Raw genomic sequence first — 18,408 nt, forward strand, 5'->3', positions numbered from 1 at the left:
ATAAATAATGGTCCAGAAATGTAATTATTTTCTGGGTTGCGGCTTAATAATCAAGGACAAATGAAGGTCTTGAGGCTAGACCAGTTGCTAATCATGTGCGCAAAGGAACAAGAGAACATTTTTGTTCCGCACAATTACTCAAAAACAATGCATTGGGCTTAAACCTGCGAAAGTTTTTTTTTTTTGGTTTTAGAACTAATGAGTAGAAGGCCTGGAGGGAAGGCTGCAAACTCAATCGCGCATCAGCCAATGAATCTCTTCACGAGTTCTTTCCAAGTTTTACACTTTTATCCCCATTGTAATTCTCTAAGTGCAAAACTTGGAGGGAGGGAATAAACATGGATCTTGTTCTTATAATCTCCTGCCAAATCTCCTAATGTGAGAAGAAGGAGAACATCTGTTCAGCGAAAAAAAAACATGTTGCTAAAGCACCTGATTTATCTGGAAAAAAGAAGGATCTTCTAGTTTTTAAATTATGTGTGGGTCAACAAGCACGGCATGGCCTCGTGTTGTGGAGCCTGTGGGGTCAAGCAGAGCCTCGGATAATGAGTGGACGGGGTGCTGGACGATCAGAGGGGAGCCTGTTCTTCTTCTGTGACGTTACGTTTCTTTTCCGCTGAAGCTGCTCAGCCATGGTGCCCAGACTCTGGCAGACCGAGTCGGCTTGCGATGAAAAGGCCGTTCCGTATGCAGAGAACTTGCCCAGAAGTCAATCGGGTGTTTGTGTGCATGTGTTGCTCTCTTCCTCTGGTGGACTGTGGGCCAGAGGTCTTTGTACTTTAATTTATAGCCAAGCACCGGTTCCCTTCCCATGCAGAACAACTTAAAACTTTCAGAGCCAAAAGCAGCTGTGATGAGCATAGTAATGTACTGTTTACTGGGTAAATGTGCACAAACCTACGGTGGGCGTGTTGAATTCACAACCGAATCTAATGCAACTCTTGGAATGATCTTCCTGCATGTAGAAAGTGAAAGTGCTGGTATAAAAAGTCCTCATTTTGATGTGTCAGGATGGAGTAGATTGCTACAAATGCCACCAGGATTCTGTGAGGTGTAGCAGACAGAGCAAACAGGAGCCTGGGCAGTAATCCTCCATCTTGTAAGGACAGGAATAAAAGGCATAAAGACACACTGTGCTGACATTTAATTCCCCGGTTCAAAGTCGAAATGAAGACAGAGGTGAAGCTGGGCGAAAAAGAAAAAGACCAAACAAAGCGCCACAGGAGGCCTGGACCTTGGGGGTGCTGGTGAAATACCAGTGTGAAGTGGAAGAGGAAGAAGAAAGAAGAAATCTACGAGGATGGAGCAAGGAGGTGGGGGCGTGACATGACGGCTACATGGTGAGCCGGCTGTCACACTGGGCGACTGAAGGTACGATTCCCTGATGGAATTCCGTGCCGATGTCCCAAGGAGTCACGGAGCACAATAGGCTCCCGCCGCAAATTGCTGCAGGGTTCCAGAAGGTTGGTGAAGGTCAGTTCCAAAGGGTCGCTGCACCATCCCTGTCGTAGTGTTCCTGACTCACACCACTTCCCCAGATTCACAGCCAAAACAAAGCCTTTAAAATAAGTATTACCACGGTGACAGCCACTGACAATTCTAACAGAAGAGATGCTGCCTTCAGTGAGTGTGTATCTTTATGGGGTGAAGCAAGGGTCCCCCGTTCACATGATTGGATTCCTTCATACCAGAAAAGACCAGAAGAAGTCAATATTTCCTCCCTTTAGTGCTTCTTTTGTTGGACAGGGTGGAAGTCCTTCTCGCTGACCCCCTGGATTGGAGATTTCTGGGCTGAAATTTCGATTGTGATCATTGCATTGTTAGAGTGACACCACAATGGAGCCCAGGTGTGTGTGTGTGTGTGTGTGCGTGTTGCCATCCACTTTCGTCATCAGCAGGCTGGCGGCTACCTCTGATCTTCCTCTCATCCTCAATTTGCCTCAATTCTGGTGGACAGGGTGTGCTGTTGTTTTCACTGCTGTGGGTCTGGGGCTCTCTTGATCCCCGGGTCTAGCGGCCTCCTCAAACGAAGCGTGGGAGCCACTAGGTGCCGTCCTCCGGTGGACAATTACAGCGGTCCGGCCTGTCAGCACTTTTCTACGCCGCGCTGGAGACCCCCAGCCTGATTAACACCAGTAAGAAGCGCCGCGCGCTCTCGCGCAGTTCTACAGACAGGCCTTTTCTTGTCCTCAGGACAAATGTCACGCCGTTGCGTGGCCGACGACTAATGAGGAATTAATAATAATGAAATAAATAAAAATACCCTAGATGTGACAAACATTACAGGCTCGGCACAAGCTTTACATATTAATCGTGAGAAAAAGCTATTGCAATGCATTGCCTAGCGGAGCGATCGCCGTGGCAAAATGGAGGAAGAAGTGGATTTTTATGCATTTTACTCTTTTTTACGGAGCAGACGTGTTCTGAGTGGAAGGTAGGCCAACGTACAGATGAATAAATAATAAAAAAAGAGGTGCAATGTAAAATGTGCAGATGCTGTTACGGTGTGGAGGTACTTGTGATGCTTTGGCTCCACTTGCCTCTAGCTATTAGGCAGCGGTAGTCTAATGTTTATGGAAGAAACCCTGCGTTCGGAGAGTGCCCTTCAGCAAGGTACCATTCCCCAACACTGCTCCCTGAGGCAGTAGAAAGCTGACCACTCTCCCACATCTAGATGTGTTAAGTAAACAGGATACATTGTTCACAATGAACAACAAGGAAACAAATCTTTATCAATAAAGAGTCATTTTTATGGCCATATTATAAAGAAATATTCTGGTCCCATGTTATGTTTCATATGTTGATTTAGTGCATGAATGCATGGTTAGTATAACGTATCAGGAGATTTGAGAAAGAAGTCTTAGGCAGCGTATAAAAGAGAATCCTGGAGGACACCAGCCCTGCACAGCTTAGTTCTTTCTGGGTTCCACCACAGCCAGTTGATTCGACCTGGATGGTGACAAGAATGGAAGTTGAATCAGGTGTGTTTGGTGAGAGAAAAACACAAACATTCAGGACGAGGGTTCACTCATGTGTCCAGTCGATAAACAGAAATTAGAAATAGGACCTCAGACCACGCAATGGAGCTGTGAAGCTCTTGAGTCATATCATAGATGTTCCAGAAATATCCTATGCTATCAGCGCAAAAAGCGAGGGATGAACTGAAATCCATCTGCTACCCTCAACAGATAAAGGCCATGCAATTCAAGATCCGATGATGACATTATGACTGGATCTGGAAAACTCCTCGAACATTAAGACCGCCTACCATTCTCACCAAATAGATCAAGCACAGGTGCCGTCAACTGACACCCCGCTTCACCTCTTGTAACTCAAACCCATGAAATGTCATTTCTTCCCGCCTTTGACCTTTACCGGGTCTTATGAAATATTCTTAAAGATGTTTTGCATGATGTGTAAAAACTTGTTTTTATTCCTGGTGAATATCCTTTCATATGCTCCCCGCGATTGATGTGCCTCATACGAGCGAATCGCACTCTCTGATCACTGAGTGGGGTGCTGCGGAGAGAAAAATCACCCACATCAGTTACTTACTCCGATGGCATCGCTTTGAAAGGCAGTTTCCCCCTGCCAGGCATATCTGTTTTGACTCTCTGTGCGGAGCGAATGTCTGAAGCAATTTTCTTAATTGTTTTCGCCCTGGTTGGCATTTCCATGATGGATGGAATATTTTTTTTCTATTTATTTCTTCTCCCCTCAAACTGAGCCAAGCTGCGCAGGGCCTCTGCGGCATATTACTTTCACCTTTAAGTATGGTTGTTATGGCAGGAGAGGGATGAAATGAAACAATGGTTTGAAAAAGAACAGTGGATTCCACTCGAAGAATGGCTACGAGACTCGAGAGCTGGGAGAACTTCTTAGGCGCCGAACCGAACGAGCCGAGGTGAGATTGCGTGTGTGTGTGTGTGCGGTTTTGTCTGCCCTTTACTCAGTAATAAAGCGCATCTTCAGAACTGACCCCGGGCAAACAGAGCTCATCGCAGCTACTCACGGGTGATCAATCTGACGAAGCGGCGAGAGATGCCAGCACCTCGGGCGACGGCGGTATCTCATTTCGAAGGGACGGTGCTGATCCGGGAGACAGCCGATCTCTTAATTGGATCTTCTAATCTTTGTAATTAAGGAGTGGCGATTATAAGGCCTCAGCCAAGAGGCCAGGCGTCAGGCAGGGAGGAGAGCGCCCCCGCTGCCGGGCCTGGAGGTGGGAGATTGGTGCGTGGATTAACGCATCGTGTTCCTCTTTCATTTGCCCACTGCTGAGACGCCGGTGTTTGCTCAGTCCCGTGTGTTCCGGAGTCAATGCAATTAAAAATCCCCACTGAAGCGATGAGGCAGCGCAGCGCGAGTCTCTCACCTCCTGGAAGAGGCTCCATTGTTCTGCGCTCAACTTCAATGCATTGCTAATTCCAATCCGGAGACATTCTCGGTCCCACATTTGCCGTTTTGATTAGAACGACTTTGCCTAAGTGGTGATTTTTTTTTTTTTTTCAAAGGGCACTTGAAGAAGAAACGGCTCCAGCGCCCGACGCACTATTTATTATTTCCCAGGCATGTTTTGCGCCATAAACGCCAAACAGCGGCATGACCACATGCACCCACCCTTGTAGAGATGGCGGTGGAGGAGGACGGACGTTCTTGGTTTCATTATGGAAACGTGTTTGTTTTCTCTAAACGCTGTTATTAGCTGCTGTTAAAGATAACGCCTCTCATTTCTCTTCACACAAACCGTGATAATAATTAGCAACTACGCTGAAGCGTGGCCCATTGAAGGCGACAAACACTGGTTCTATTCATTTCAATTTCCACTCAATTTCCTCCATGGAGATCTCAGGGGCCATTCTGAAAGGTTTTCAGTTATACATATTAACATTCTAATTACTTCAAAGGAACTCCGACGAGGCTTCGGCACATAGGGAGGCAGGGGAGGAAGCAAAAACAAAAGCAGAAGTCATCTTCATTTCATTTCAAAAATCATGACCATGAATCATGGATATTGCCATTTCAGATGAATTAGATAAATGAAGTAATAAATATGAATTTGTGATCCCATGACAACAACAAAAGGATGGGCGGAGTGTGTAAAATTGACTTGGGAAATTGTTTTTCTCTTCTTTTTTTCCCCATTTGGAGAAACGGGACACTACCTCACTGCGGCGGTGCTGTATGGAGAGGAAGAGAGGGGTACTCGGGGTATTGAGGCATGTTTTAAAGGCTTTCGGCCCTGCACAAACCGAGACCACTGAGAGCTGAAATTATTTTGGCAAATATGTGGAGGGCTCGAAGTGCAACTAAACATCTGGAGAGTTAAGAGCGCTTTCACACACAAGAGATGGCCTGCCGGCACTGATGACACAAGAGCTTTTGCGGAAAAATATTCCAAATATTCCAGTGTGGGGTGTGGATGCGTCATCATGCTTTTAAAATATCTGATGGTGCAATGTTTCTTACGTTTTTGTAACAGACGACAATAAAATACGCTTCCGGAAGCCTCTAAGTGAAGTGATTGTCACTTGTGATACACAGCAGCACAGCACACGGTGCACACAGTGAAATTTGTCCTCTGCATTTAACCCATCACCCTGAGTGAGCAGTGGGCAGCCATGACAGGCGCCCGGGGAGCAGTGTGCGGGGACGGTGCTTTCCTCTTGGCGGTTCGGGATTCGAACCAGCAACCTCCTGATTACAGGGCCGCTTCCTTAACCGCCAGGCCACCACTGCCCCTGCAGTGGTACTCTGGTACTCTCCTCGATTTTGACACAGGGCCCTGAGTCCTGTGGTGGGTGGTGCCGAGACTTTTTGTTTATCGCCCACTCCATACGATCCCTGCCTCTCGCTGTCACTGTGGCTGCAGCCCGCAATAGCAGAGTGCTAGAGTTCACAGCGATGTATATTTACGGAACCGAGGCGGGCGGGAAGATGTGGGCCAAGGGGGTCAGGTTGAAGGCGAGGAGGGGAAGGAAGATCGGCCGGCCTCTCCAAACTGGTCAAAGCAAATGGATTTTCAGTTTGCGCTGAGCAAACCTCGGAATCCCACAACCTGCATACATCGGCGGAAACAAAGAAATGTCCTACGAGAGGTCAAGTGTTAGCGGCGGATCTAAGACGCCACACAGGACGGCCCAATGTCTCCCTTCGGATGAGTGGGCGGGTGAAGAGGGGCCAGCGGCCAGAGTCGGCTCTCCGAGGGAACACGGCATTATGCAAATCTCCCGACAACACGCCGAGTTTGTCACTCTCAGAGGAGCCAGGGGAAGCAAGGTTTTTTTGTCAGCGCTAATCCAGGATAAGGTGTTCCTTCCAGGGAACGCCGCAAAGCCCGGGGCTAGCCAAGCCCTCTCCTCACACGCTTTCCACATGTTCCCCCGAGCCAAGGGATCACAGCTAATTCCCGCCCACCAGCGGACATGTGTGACAACGCCGCCGCCGCCAATCACAGGAGCTCTCATTCCGCCGCAGCAAAGCCCGGGTGGCCCAGTCTTTACAGGGGGACCCGCTCGTGCCCTTAATGAAAGCCTGCATGCTATGACACTGCAAAATGCCAGCGGCAGACAAAGAATTCTTGCCCCCAAGAAAAGACTGAGATGGGTACAAAGCCAAGAAATGGCACCAGACACCTGGAAAATAAGGAGGAGGGCTGCTTTTTATTTCGCGGTCGCTGCTGGGAACGTGGTTAATGGAAAATGTGTTTACACTGGCAGACTGGCCAACGACCGCCCATGGTGGCAAAAACAAACCATCATCTTGCAGCAGTGGGTGTGAAAGTGGCACGCAGGTGCCTTCATGCACCTCACCTGACATTTGTGCAAAAAAAAAAAAAAAAAAAGGTTCCCTCGCGATGATCGCGCCCGGGGTCGTCTCTCTGTTAATGGTGCCATTAAGAGCCATTTAAAGTGTGATGGGTTCCGGTGGCACCTGCCAGGCAACCCCGGCATTACATTAGCAGCTTCATTCGGAAACGGTTCAGAGGCGAAGCGGAGTGGCTGGAACTCCGTGCCAAGGCGTGAGAGATGGGGGGAGGTGTCTGTGGTGCGGCTTAAAACAGCTGCCTTAATCGCTATGCAAACCACTACTTACTACCCAGCATATTTATAACAGTAGCACACTTTGAAGAAAGCCACATCGGACAAAGACTGTTGAAAGGGGGTGGAAAGTGTAGAGAAGGACAGAGACCGAGAGCAAAAGATTAAGATAGCGATGCGCAAACACACAAAAATGATGAAAAAAGAAACCTGCAACTTCTGTTCTGTGCGGTGACCTTGGTTTGGAGCGAAATTCTCAGAAACACCCACATATATACGCAAGCACTTGGCCAATGAAGTGGCATGGTGCAATGCAGGTTGAGTTCAGGTACGGTAAGGTATTCAACAACTAATCAATGCTGGGAAGCAACCACAAAATAAAACTAAGCAACGTCTTCTGCAATAAAACATGCAAACAAGGACACAATGGCCATAAAGGGCCTCTGTGCTTGATTGCATGCATGTTTTATGCAAATGATCTCCTGCCCAACACTCAGTTTGCCAAATCATGATTTTTAAAACTTTATCTAATATCTTTCTTTCATTTAATTTTTAATTTGTTTTATTTGTTTAAATTATGAACCTTTCAAAATTCTAAATGATCAATTGCCCTTAGGTATTAGGGTGGTAGTAGCCTAGTAGGTAAGACACTTGCCTATGAACAAGTAGACCCAGGTTCAAATCCCACTTACTACCTCTGTGTCCCTGAGCAAGACACTTAACCCTAAGTTGCTCCAGGGGGGGACTGTCCCTGTAACTACTGATTGTAAGTCGCTCTGGATAAGGGTGATAAAGGGTAAATGCCCTAAATATTAATGTAAATGTATAAACATTTGTACAAAATAAATTGGGTTTTATTTCCCTTATGCATAAATGATTGAAAAAGTCACTTGCTGCAATGGTTTAAATGGTTTTTGAACCACAAATCCTTGCCTATAGCAACTGTTTACCTATAGCAATAGTCCTCAAACATTCAACCTACTAATAAAAGGCCAGATACGGGCAGAAATCCAGAAAGGTTAATTAAATACACATATATACACAGATGCAAAAAGAGCAGGAGACAAACAAAAAGTCTCAGGACGTTTGCCCACACCACTGTCCCTTTGGGTGTGTGTGTGTGTGTGTGTGTTGTTCTGATGAAAGGACGGCTGTAATGGCATCCAAACGTGGAGGTTGGTGGGGATATTAAAAGGCGAAAACTCTTCCGCTTCACCTGCCGCAGTCCAGCTGAGAGCAAAGTGCTCATTATCCCGCCCGCATTCTGCTGCGGTGCTCCCCGCGGCACAGACTCGCCTCAATTATCTCCTCCTCCAGAGCCGGTCCTGACAGCCGCGTTGGCAGGTGTGTCCTTTCCATTGCCCGCCGTCTGCTCCTCCTCGCTCAGGATTAACCACGACGGCCGCGGATCGACTGATGCCACCGGCCCGGCCGTGTTGCACCACCGGCGCTGCCCTTTTCTCCCAGCGTGAACAAACACCCTGATAAATATGCAGGGTTAAATGAAGAAAGAAAAAACAAAGGAACCTGTAACCCCCCCTGCAACAGTTTGACGGCTTGACTCTGACCCAGGCAGAAGGAAGGCGGATCAAAACGTGGAGAGGGCAGCGCGCTCGAGCATCCCTCTGGCTGGTAACCACGGAGATGTGTGGCCCCCTTCAGCGAGAAACGGGTGCCGGCTGGTGACAGCACTGCCTCGCCCGATTCGGTCCTCCCGCATGCGCCGCTGACACAGTTGATCTCCGTGTGGCACCCTCATCAAAGGAACATGAGCCACGGCAGAAAACAAGTCGACTTAACACCCACTCACAACGTCCTTGTTAATGTCTTTCGGCACGCACATGCCCTTTCTCGCACGCTTGTCGGCTTTTCTCCCCCCACCACCGTCTCCATTTTTAAAGAAAAACCAAAAAAAAAAAATGTGTTCGATAACGGGGGTTTTCTACGCCACATCAGGCAGGGTCATCACCATGGTGACAGCTTGGCTGATTATGGAGGCGAGGCAGCGAAGGCTGGCACACCGAGCATGTGGAGCAGCATGACATCACTGAGCGCAGGGGGCCGGGGGAGGTTTTTGTGAATAAGGCCGGATTAAACCTTTCACCATAATTTCCACGCGATTGTGAAACCACAGGCCCCTCCCTCGTGTTCTGACCCCTCATTAGCCTCGGCTTCCCTTGATGGCGAGAAGTGCCGCCAAAGTTCATCCATCAACTCCCTGTGATGTGGAACGAGCGCTGGCACGAGGCCAGACAGACACAGTAAATACATTAGGCTCAGTGTACTGGTACGAAAACTGTACAGCTTCATCTACTGGAGCGATGTAGTCCATAGTCCAGAGGTGCATTTCCAAAAATCTTAAGCCTAAGCAGACTGAAAAAAAAAAAATTATCTCCCGAATCGTCTTACATTAGATTTTTACATTGTTAATAATAGTTTAAAAATGCGAGATTAATGTGTGCTCCAGATTTGTCATTAATGGCTAAAAGCTTCTTAGCACATTCTTTTTTCCATTCAATACATGGTGTGCAATTATTTTCTTGGTATAGTTGCTTTAAAGGAACAGATATACATTGTATAATAATAATAGTTGTAACAATAATAATAATAATAATTGCATTTGAATAAAGTGACTGAAGGAGCCTATGTTGTTTTTAAACATCAACATGTATGATAGAAAATAGAATGAACCCACTGGTTCAACAGTGCCTTGCATGACTGAACTAAACATTTTTACATCCAATCACTAAGCAACTGCAATGCTTTGCTCGTTTGGAAGACATGACGGTCGGTGGTGATAATGTTTTATGGGAGGGGTGGGAAATGACGACGTAAGGGGCCAAATTCCATATCCGACCGTCTGAATGGCGAAGCAGAAAATTCCAAAGCACTCTTTATACACATCACCATTTCCAGCCACTGCAGGACCATACGCAGACTTGGGGAACTCGTATTAATGTTAAATAGTCTCACAAAGCAAAATTTTCATGACAGGGGATCTTTAAGCTCTGGTTCTGTGTCTCAACATCCTTTGAGACATTTCTCATTACTTTTGTGCAAAATTCTGTTTAGTCATAATATAGACAGCAAAACAAACCATGTCCTAAACTACCTAAAATTCTGTGAAGATTCCTTCTGCTGTTAATAATGTGTAAACCACTCAGATTCTTCATTACATGGAACAAGTTTTTTTCATTGGCTCAGCAGACCATTCTCATCTCAAATCGATGGCTTGTTCTTATCTTGCATTTCAGAGTTGGGACTTAATATCTCCAATGTCCAATCATAGCACCTGTTTTTTCCTCCTTCCATCCATCAGGACTTTTTAACGGGACGGTGGTTTGATGACTGACTGTGGTGTTGTTCAGAATGATAAAGATCAATAATGTACACACCCTGGACTCTGGGTTTACTTGGACTACTGAGCCGGGTCTGTGTTTCCGCCCTGGCTCATCCTCCCCTGATAGCCCAGATCCAGCTGTCCTGTGTATATATCTACCGCCCTGTTTTCTCCCAGCCTCCCTGTGTCCCCTCCCACGCTCACTGTTAGTTCCTTGTTTTTCTGGCTTTATTGCACATAAAATTATTGCAAATAAAATGTCTGAGGGTTCCAACACAGATTCCCATAAGCATCTGTTAAAATGGTGATAGAACAATGCAGAGGTGCTGTCTATGGTGCTGAATTATCAAATTTGGTTAACTGGTTAACATACTCTCGTTGTTAAAAACATTACAAATTGCCGGCTCCATGCATGGCTTTTTATTATGTTTCATCAACATTAGTTTGTTTATACACATATATGATTTAATTCCTATACATTACAGGCCAAAAGTTTGGACACACCTTCTCATTCAGTGTGTTTTCTTTATTTTCATGACCATTTACATTGCTAGATTCTCACTGAAGGCATCAAAACTATGAATGAACACATGTAGAGTTATGTACTTAACAAAAAAAGGTGAAATAACTGAAAACATGTTTTATATTCTAGTTTCTTTGCTCTGATTACTGCTTTACACACTCTTGGCATTCTCTCGATGAGCTTCAAGACGTCGTCACCTGAAATGGTTTTCCAACAGTCTTGAAGGAGTTCCCAGAGGTGTTTAGCACTTGTTGGTCCCTTTGCCTTTACTCTGCGGTCCAGATCACCCCAAACCATCTCGACTGGGTTCAGGTCCGGTGACTGTGGAGACCAGGTCTCCACTTTTTGTTAAGTACATAACTCCACATGTGTGTGAGAAGGTATGTCCAAACTTTTGGCGTGTACTGTACACACAGCTAAACATATTTTAGATATATGCATTCATGAAGAATGCATTCCTTTGGGATGTATTGTATCAAAACAAATGTTTTTGAATAACTGACGGCACGTTGACTTGAAAAATACAAATCCCCCAAAAGCGAGAGTAAACGCCACTCGTGTTCGTGCATAGCAATCATAGTGTGCAAAGCTGGATATGTCTTTTCGGCATGGGCTGGCTAAAGAATACTGGCTGACAGGCACGTGGCGGAGTCCGCTTTGCGTGATGCGATGTGGAGCACCTGGACGTTATTTTACGCGTGGCTTCACACAGACACTAGCGCTGGAGACGCTCACTTAAGCCACATCATCAAGTCCACCTGCTCCCTCCCAACTCCCACAAATTCCAGCCGCATGTTTGCAGAGGCTGCCGCTTACAAGCCCGGGCGCTGAACAAAGGCTTGATGAAATGACAAAAAGAAGTGAAGTGCGCCTGCTCATCCTCTGTGGAAATGAGCAGCCAGTGTGCGGCACGCCTGACTGCGTCCAACCAGCCTGAAGTCTTCAGCCCACCACACCACAGATCGCCAGATACCTTAAATAAATAATAGTAAAAAAAAATGTACAGGGCCCACTTCACTCTAATACAGTCAGACAAAGCGAAAGATCAGGGAAACAAAAAGTATCGGCAACGTTAATAATAAAAAAAAGCGCTATGACGGCTTATTGATTCATCTGTGCGGGACGCCACAGCGAAGGCTTGCGTGGGGTTGGGCAGCAGAACCCACATTAAGGTGGGTGCCGGCGTGTGCTGATAGCTGTTCGCTTTGACAGGGATGTTGACACCCTGATAAGAATTTGATCTGTTTCTTCCCGCCGCTGTGTGATTCATATTGCTTTTGCAACACTCGCGCATTGTGGGGTGTCGTGCGGTTTAATTGCACACATGCATGACAAATGCCGTTCAGGCTAAAACCTTAAAAAATTCTAGGAGCGTCAGATGGCCCCGGCATAGATCCCATACTGCAGTGCTTGCACGTCATGTCCTGTCAGAAATATTGGAATTACGAATTCCAAAAAAACGAGTAGAAGTTTTCTATGATACCTGATATGACAACATAGACACATTGCGTAGGGCAGGAAAGTAATATGTGGCAGTTTTTTACATTGCTTCAATGTTGCATGTCAAGACACATGCCCACAAACAGATACGATTGTTGAACCACTCTTCAAACTTATTTGGTGATGATTTACCATCATTTGCATCAGCATTGTTCACTTGCTTTGCGTGAATTTCTGTTTAAGAAATAATGTCTCCAGAAAGCCATTTCTATTTTTATTAAAACTACAGTGACTAGCTTGAGGTTCATCAATTCTTCAATCAAAGTATGAAAGCGACTTGCTTTTAACATGTACATTTCTCACCCGAGGGACTAATAAAAAACCATCTTGTCTTATCTTAAACAACACAACACAACTTATAATCTACTGACATCTGGTCATGCACCATTTTCTACATTACAATTTGGCAAATTAGCTTTTCATTCAAAAACTGTTTGGAGTGACCAATCTGAACTGGTAATTACGATGTTTCTGATAGCACAAGAAGGCAGCAGAGAGGGTGAAAACAACTGAAAACCAACTCTCTTTCTCATCTGATGGGATAAAAAAAAAGGAGAGGGTGGTGAAAAACACACACACACACACACACACACACGCACCGAAACAGGGGGCTACTTTTCTTGTGGTAATGTACCAGTTACTCTCTGCTGCTTCCTGTTGCACGGTATAATCTCTCTGCCCCTCCACCGCCAAGAAACACTCTGACTCCTCCATCTGCTTGTTGCTAGGCTACACTCAGGAGGACGAAAAAGACTGTTATCAGATCGCAAGAAAAAAAAAATCCAAAACGGAGCAAAGTATCGCGCTCGGGAAAGAAGACAGTAAACACGCAATGTGCTTGAACTACAAAAGAGCGGCGCAATAAAATACACCGCGTAAGAACGGGATGCAAATGAGCGCCGCTGCTATTCACGCGAACCTGAGAAGAGAAGAGCTTTGGAAAGTTCCAGAGCAGTCAGGATTTCTGTCAGAAAAACAACACACACACACAAAAAGAGCAAAAGAGTTTTAAACCAGCTTTGTGAGCAAATTGCGGCGGCGTCTCCCCACATCCGCCCGAGTATGAAATGGGATTTCTGAACACCGCGTGGAAGGGGTGAGATGTGTGTGTGTGTGTGTGTGTGTGTGCAACAGGTCAAGACATGAATTCAACAGCCAGGTAAACAAACAAACGGCATGTTTCACATTCTCTTAATGAGGGGACTATGCGATGGAAAACACACACACACACAATGTGAGACCCCATCTTTTCAATCATTTCAACTGAATACAACGAACCCTCGTTTGACCCCCTGAGCTTCGCTGTAAAGGAGGCACCCCAACGTGGAAATAAACATGTTCGTTGTGTCCTTGAAACATAAATCCACGTGGTGTGTTAAAAGCGGGCCTAACACAGCCCTAGTGACACGGTATTTAGAAGAGCAGTGAATTGTGGGAAGGCTCAGTTGCAGCGGTGCCACGGGTTTGGCGCTGGCCGCGTTCCCTTCTCTGGTAGGCTGATGCCTCTGCATCGCAGGGTCCTGCTAACGTTTGTTTAAAGCCTTAAAAAAAAAATGAAAAGATGAATAAATAAAAACACGAGTGTGAGCATACATCAATGTGGCCTCCTGCTTTGTCCAGGAAGCGACAGCTCCCCACCTCAGGCTAGCGCAGAATTGGATGCTGTCGGTGCCTGATTCAGCAAACCTTTAAAAATGATGGAGGGCCGCAGCTAAAAAAGGCAACGGGATAGGGGTCTAGGTAAACGCTGTAAAATATGAGCCCCTTAATTGAATCTTACGGGGGTTTATGGAGCAGAAAGATGACATGATTACAATGCGGCCTTAGAATGAAGGCTGCTATTACCATTTCATTAAAATTCCTCTACACTTGTAGTGTTACATTCATAACCGTGAGTTGGCTTACTCAACACCCTTCCCCACCCCGACCTTTTCATGTGCATTTGGGAAATATTAGAAACTGACTACTGAAACCATGTGCGAAATGTGAAATGTGAAGCGTCACCTCCTGTTTTTTTTTTTAGGTCGATGAAACCATGAAACACTATTAACATTAACATGAGTGGTTCACAATCGCATGTTATTAGACCTACTATTACATAAGACAGGGTAATATCTAGCCATGTTAGTTAGTGTATTTTTCCCAGGATGACAGAAATTACACTATAGCTCGGTGTCCTGGTTTATTTATGAAGGGATTCATAGTCATTAATACATTTTGCAAAAAAAGTGAGAAAGTATTGGTGTTTCTGTTGAAGAATGTCGGGTAACTCCTTGTCCTCTGGTCCCGAACTGCATTTCAACTCTGGACGTTCAAACATACATCCTGCTTCATTTTTGGGTTCTTAGTGGCGACACAGTCTGTACCGGCATTCAAAATTTAATGCCACCCAGTTCCTACAGCAATGAGACCTTGTCTCTTATTCCAAACAAAAACCAGCCATTTCCATGCCATTTATATTCATGTGGGTGGGGGGAAGGAAAAAAACACTTGATGGCAGATCCGGTATCAAATTTGGGAGCGACAGGGCTCATGTTCATCCATGCATCGAAATGAAGGTCTCACTACACAGTGCTACACAACGCTAAAGCCTTCATACAGGGCACACATCAACAGAGGAAATGACAGCCGCTCTCAGAGCTCAAGCCACCCAGACGAATTTGAATCCAATTCTGAATTTATTACTGAATATGTAAAACTCAGCAAGCCCACACATGTTCAAGCACTCAGTGACAAAAGGTATTTCATTCAATTCTTGTAAATGGCATTTATTTGTTGTTGTATTAATTTGCTTTTTAATTTTGATGCTCATTTAATATCCTATCAACTTCAATGCTGAAATCTGATCTTATGCTGACTGCTCCTTTTCAGAAAAAGCCCCAAAACACACGGAGAACACATTTCAAATTGATGCTAAATGTGGAGGATGATCCACACAGACAAGTGCACCCGTCACATTGGCGCAGATCACTGCAGATATGTATGGCGCATTGTGGGGAGTGTTCATGAGTGTCGGATTCTCTAGTTCGCCACTGCTTGAATTAAAAGCACTCACCATCTGCCTGCGTGTGTGTTTTGGTGGTGGGAGGAGAGAGGTGTGAAAATGTGGACCTGCAGTGTGTTCCTGAGACGTAACGAAGCCGTAGATGAGCAGGTTGATGTGTGTTACGATTCATGGAGCTTTGCAGTGAAACCGATCCGCAACATTCAGGCAGAGATATACACACACAGTCAGCACAACTCAGACCTGGATTAAAGACGGTAAAGAGTTCTCAGAGCATTTGATTGAGCCTGTGCTCACTGCCAAGTGGGCGGGGCTTGTGTTTGTGGAGCAACTCCACTTGTTCCACTTTTGGCAATGTAGCTCAATCAAGCACCGAGAATCACTAGCACACATTAACCCAGGTCTAGATTGAGAGTTAATTGTGCCCCCTGGAGGCCTCGGTCGGCTACATCTGGAGGCGCGGGTGGTGCCAAGCTAAGTGGGCAGAGGCCGTGCAGAGCCTGGCATGCTAAGATAGCAGAAGGAGGACGGATCAGGTACCAACCGTGAGCCGCTGGTTCAGAGCTGGGCGCAGGGTCTGGGGGCACGCGGAGGAGGTGCGGAGCAGTGAAGGAGGAGGTGGAGAACGAGGGAAGTACACAGGAGGAACGGCATGCAAAAAAAGGAGAAATGGGAAGGGGGGAACAAAAACAAATGGAACCGATAAGCAGGCATTCAGAGACAGTTACATCACCAAGACTTCAGACCAAAGCTGGAGGAAAATAAACACATTGAGATCAGACAAGGCACACAATAAAATGAATAAATACAGAAACATTCATTCAAACACACATCATACATTAAACAGAACACAACATTTGATCTGTGGTTGTAGATGTTTGGTGTGTTTGTGTGTGTGTTCGGTAAAAACATGTCCGGTTTCATTAACAAAAGCTAGACCAACGTAGTTGCATTCTTAATCAATACAACACAACTTTAAGGAATCTCAATAAATAAATAAGAACAGCTCCGATGACCTTTCAGAAATGCTGACTGAACAACCCTGCTGTGAATGGCTGAAGTGGTTTAGGTGAGACTCTTTAATAGAACAGGCATAAAATATTTATTTTTACCCTGGCTGGAAAAAAACAACTACATATAATACAAGTGTGTGTGTGTGTGTGTGTGTGTGTATACACACACACAGGGATGTATGTATGTTTGTATATATGTTTGTGTGTGTGGGTGTGTGTGTATATACACACACAGGGATGTATGTATTTTTGATTGCATGTATGTATGTTTGTATATATGTTTGTGTGTGTGGGTGTGTGTGTATATACACACACAGGGATGTATGTATTTTTGTTTGCATGTATGTATGTTTGTATGTATGTGTGTGTGTGTGTATAATATAAACACAGTATTATGTACACAAAACAAGGGCGTCAACCCCTGAATAGGCTGAGCACTTAAATTCATTTTGAATATTAGCGAGATAATAAAAAAACAAGAGCTCAGTACACAATGTACCATATTGGCCTAAATATATATATTTTTAAATATGTCTGAAAAAGTAGTTTCATCTAGACATAAAAACACAATTCCATTCATGGCAGGGGGATTTCACCCCTGCAGAAGAGAGATGGCTTTAGGGCAGGAAAAATCACGTAGACAACATATTTAAGGTGTCAAACTGTGTCTGAGCAGAAGGGCTTTCTTTTTTTGGGGGGGGGAATGGAGGGCTCTGATCATTCTGGAATCTGACCAGGGCCTTTCATCTCTCGGCCTGAGCAAAACATCTGAGACAATGACGCTGCCACTATGTGGGGTTGACTAGATGCTTCTTCTGTAGCTGCTGAGGACAACTCAAAGAAGAAAGGCATCAAATTAACTGTTCTCTTTAGTGGGAAAGGTCGCTGCAAGGCAATACTAGGTTGTCGCGAGTGATAATTTACAATAAAACATCTTTATCCTGATGGGACTGGTGTCTACTAAGGTGACAAGGCCCCTGTTCACAAGCTACAGGCTACGGTTGATTGATTGATTGATATATGTTAGAAATCAGATCCCAAACCAATTCATTTATTCAAGTCACCAACTTGTAGTCCACTTCTCCACTAAAGGAAACGAGACTGGAGATGGTGACGTTTGGCCTGTGGTGACGTGAGGAATGTCAGATGCAGTTGTTTTGTGCCATTAATTCATGAGCACAGCTGCAATATTCCCGACGTGTTATTTCAAATCGCTGGCAGAGATGAATGCCGCCATCTGCATAATGCGCAAATCAACATACACCTTGGGAGCTGAGAGCGGAGCGAGCAATAAAGGAAAAGAAAAAGACGGGAGCTCACCGTGCCCTCGCTTTCTTTTTTCCAGCCTGATCTCAGGTTGCGCGAAGCAGCCTGAGCTGGCGCGAGCTGGCAGACAGCTGGGACCCGGGAAAAGGCGTTTTGCAGGCCTACCCCCCCAGCTTTGCCCTGGATCAGGGAAGTGGTGAGCGATCACCAGAGACACGCTCGGATCAAGACGTCCCGTCAGGGTGGGGCTTCACACTCTAAACAGCCCTCACTTCAACAGACACGTGAGTGGGAAGTTCTTTAGTGCTAATCGCTGAAGGAGCTTGCCGGGACTTCCCCTAGACACCGGCGCGCCCCGCTGAACTCTTTAAAATTGATTTCGGGCCTAAGAAATGAGAATCATGAGAAAAAAAAAAAAAAAAAAAAAAAACCTCATGGGGGGGAACTTTTACTCTGGAGTAAGATCCCGCGCTGGAGTACAGCTTACCCTCCTTAACCATCAGACTGAGATTACCTCACTCCGGCAGGGAGAACGGGAGAGTTATCAAAGACGAGCAGCTAAAGCCTTCAAAAAGAGGAGTGGAGACACTTGACGATTGTGGTTCAAGGGCATGGAGTGTTTAAATGAGCATGAACGACAGAAGTGGAGGAGTGATTTCCCTTCTTCTTCTCACGAAACAGGTACAGCACATCTATGCCAAGCACAGCACGTGCTCCATTAG

At 45.6% G+C, this 18,408-nt stretch overlaps 1 protein-coding gene across 5 annotated transcripts in view; it reads right to left on the minus strand.

The window, feature by feature from the left end:
* The window catches only part of cadm1a (cell adhesion molecule 1a), a 244,629-nt gene that overhangs the window by 5,959 nt on the left and 220,262 nt on the right, over positions 1-18,408 (minus strand). For 3 of the 5 annotated variants that reach the window (XM_028984676.1, XM_028984672.1, XM_028984673.1), the window contains one exon: positions 15,952-15,984. The exons of the other annotated variants lie outside the window; for them this stretch is intronic. In XM_028984676.1, coding sequence (XP_028840509.1) covers positions 15,952-15,984 — 33 coding nt within the window. The remainder of the gene's footprint in view (positions 1-15,951; positions 15,985-18,408) is intronic. 5 annotated transcript variants of the gene reach the window in all.

This window comes from Denticeps clupeoides, chromosome 6 (assembly GCF_900700375.1).
Source record: "Denticeps clupeoides chromosome 6, fDenClu1.1, whole genome shotgun sequence".
NCBI lineage: Eukaryota > Metazoa > Chordata > Actinopteri > Clupeiformes > Denticipitidae > Denticeps > Denticeps clupeoides.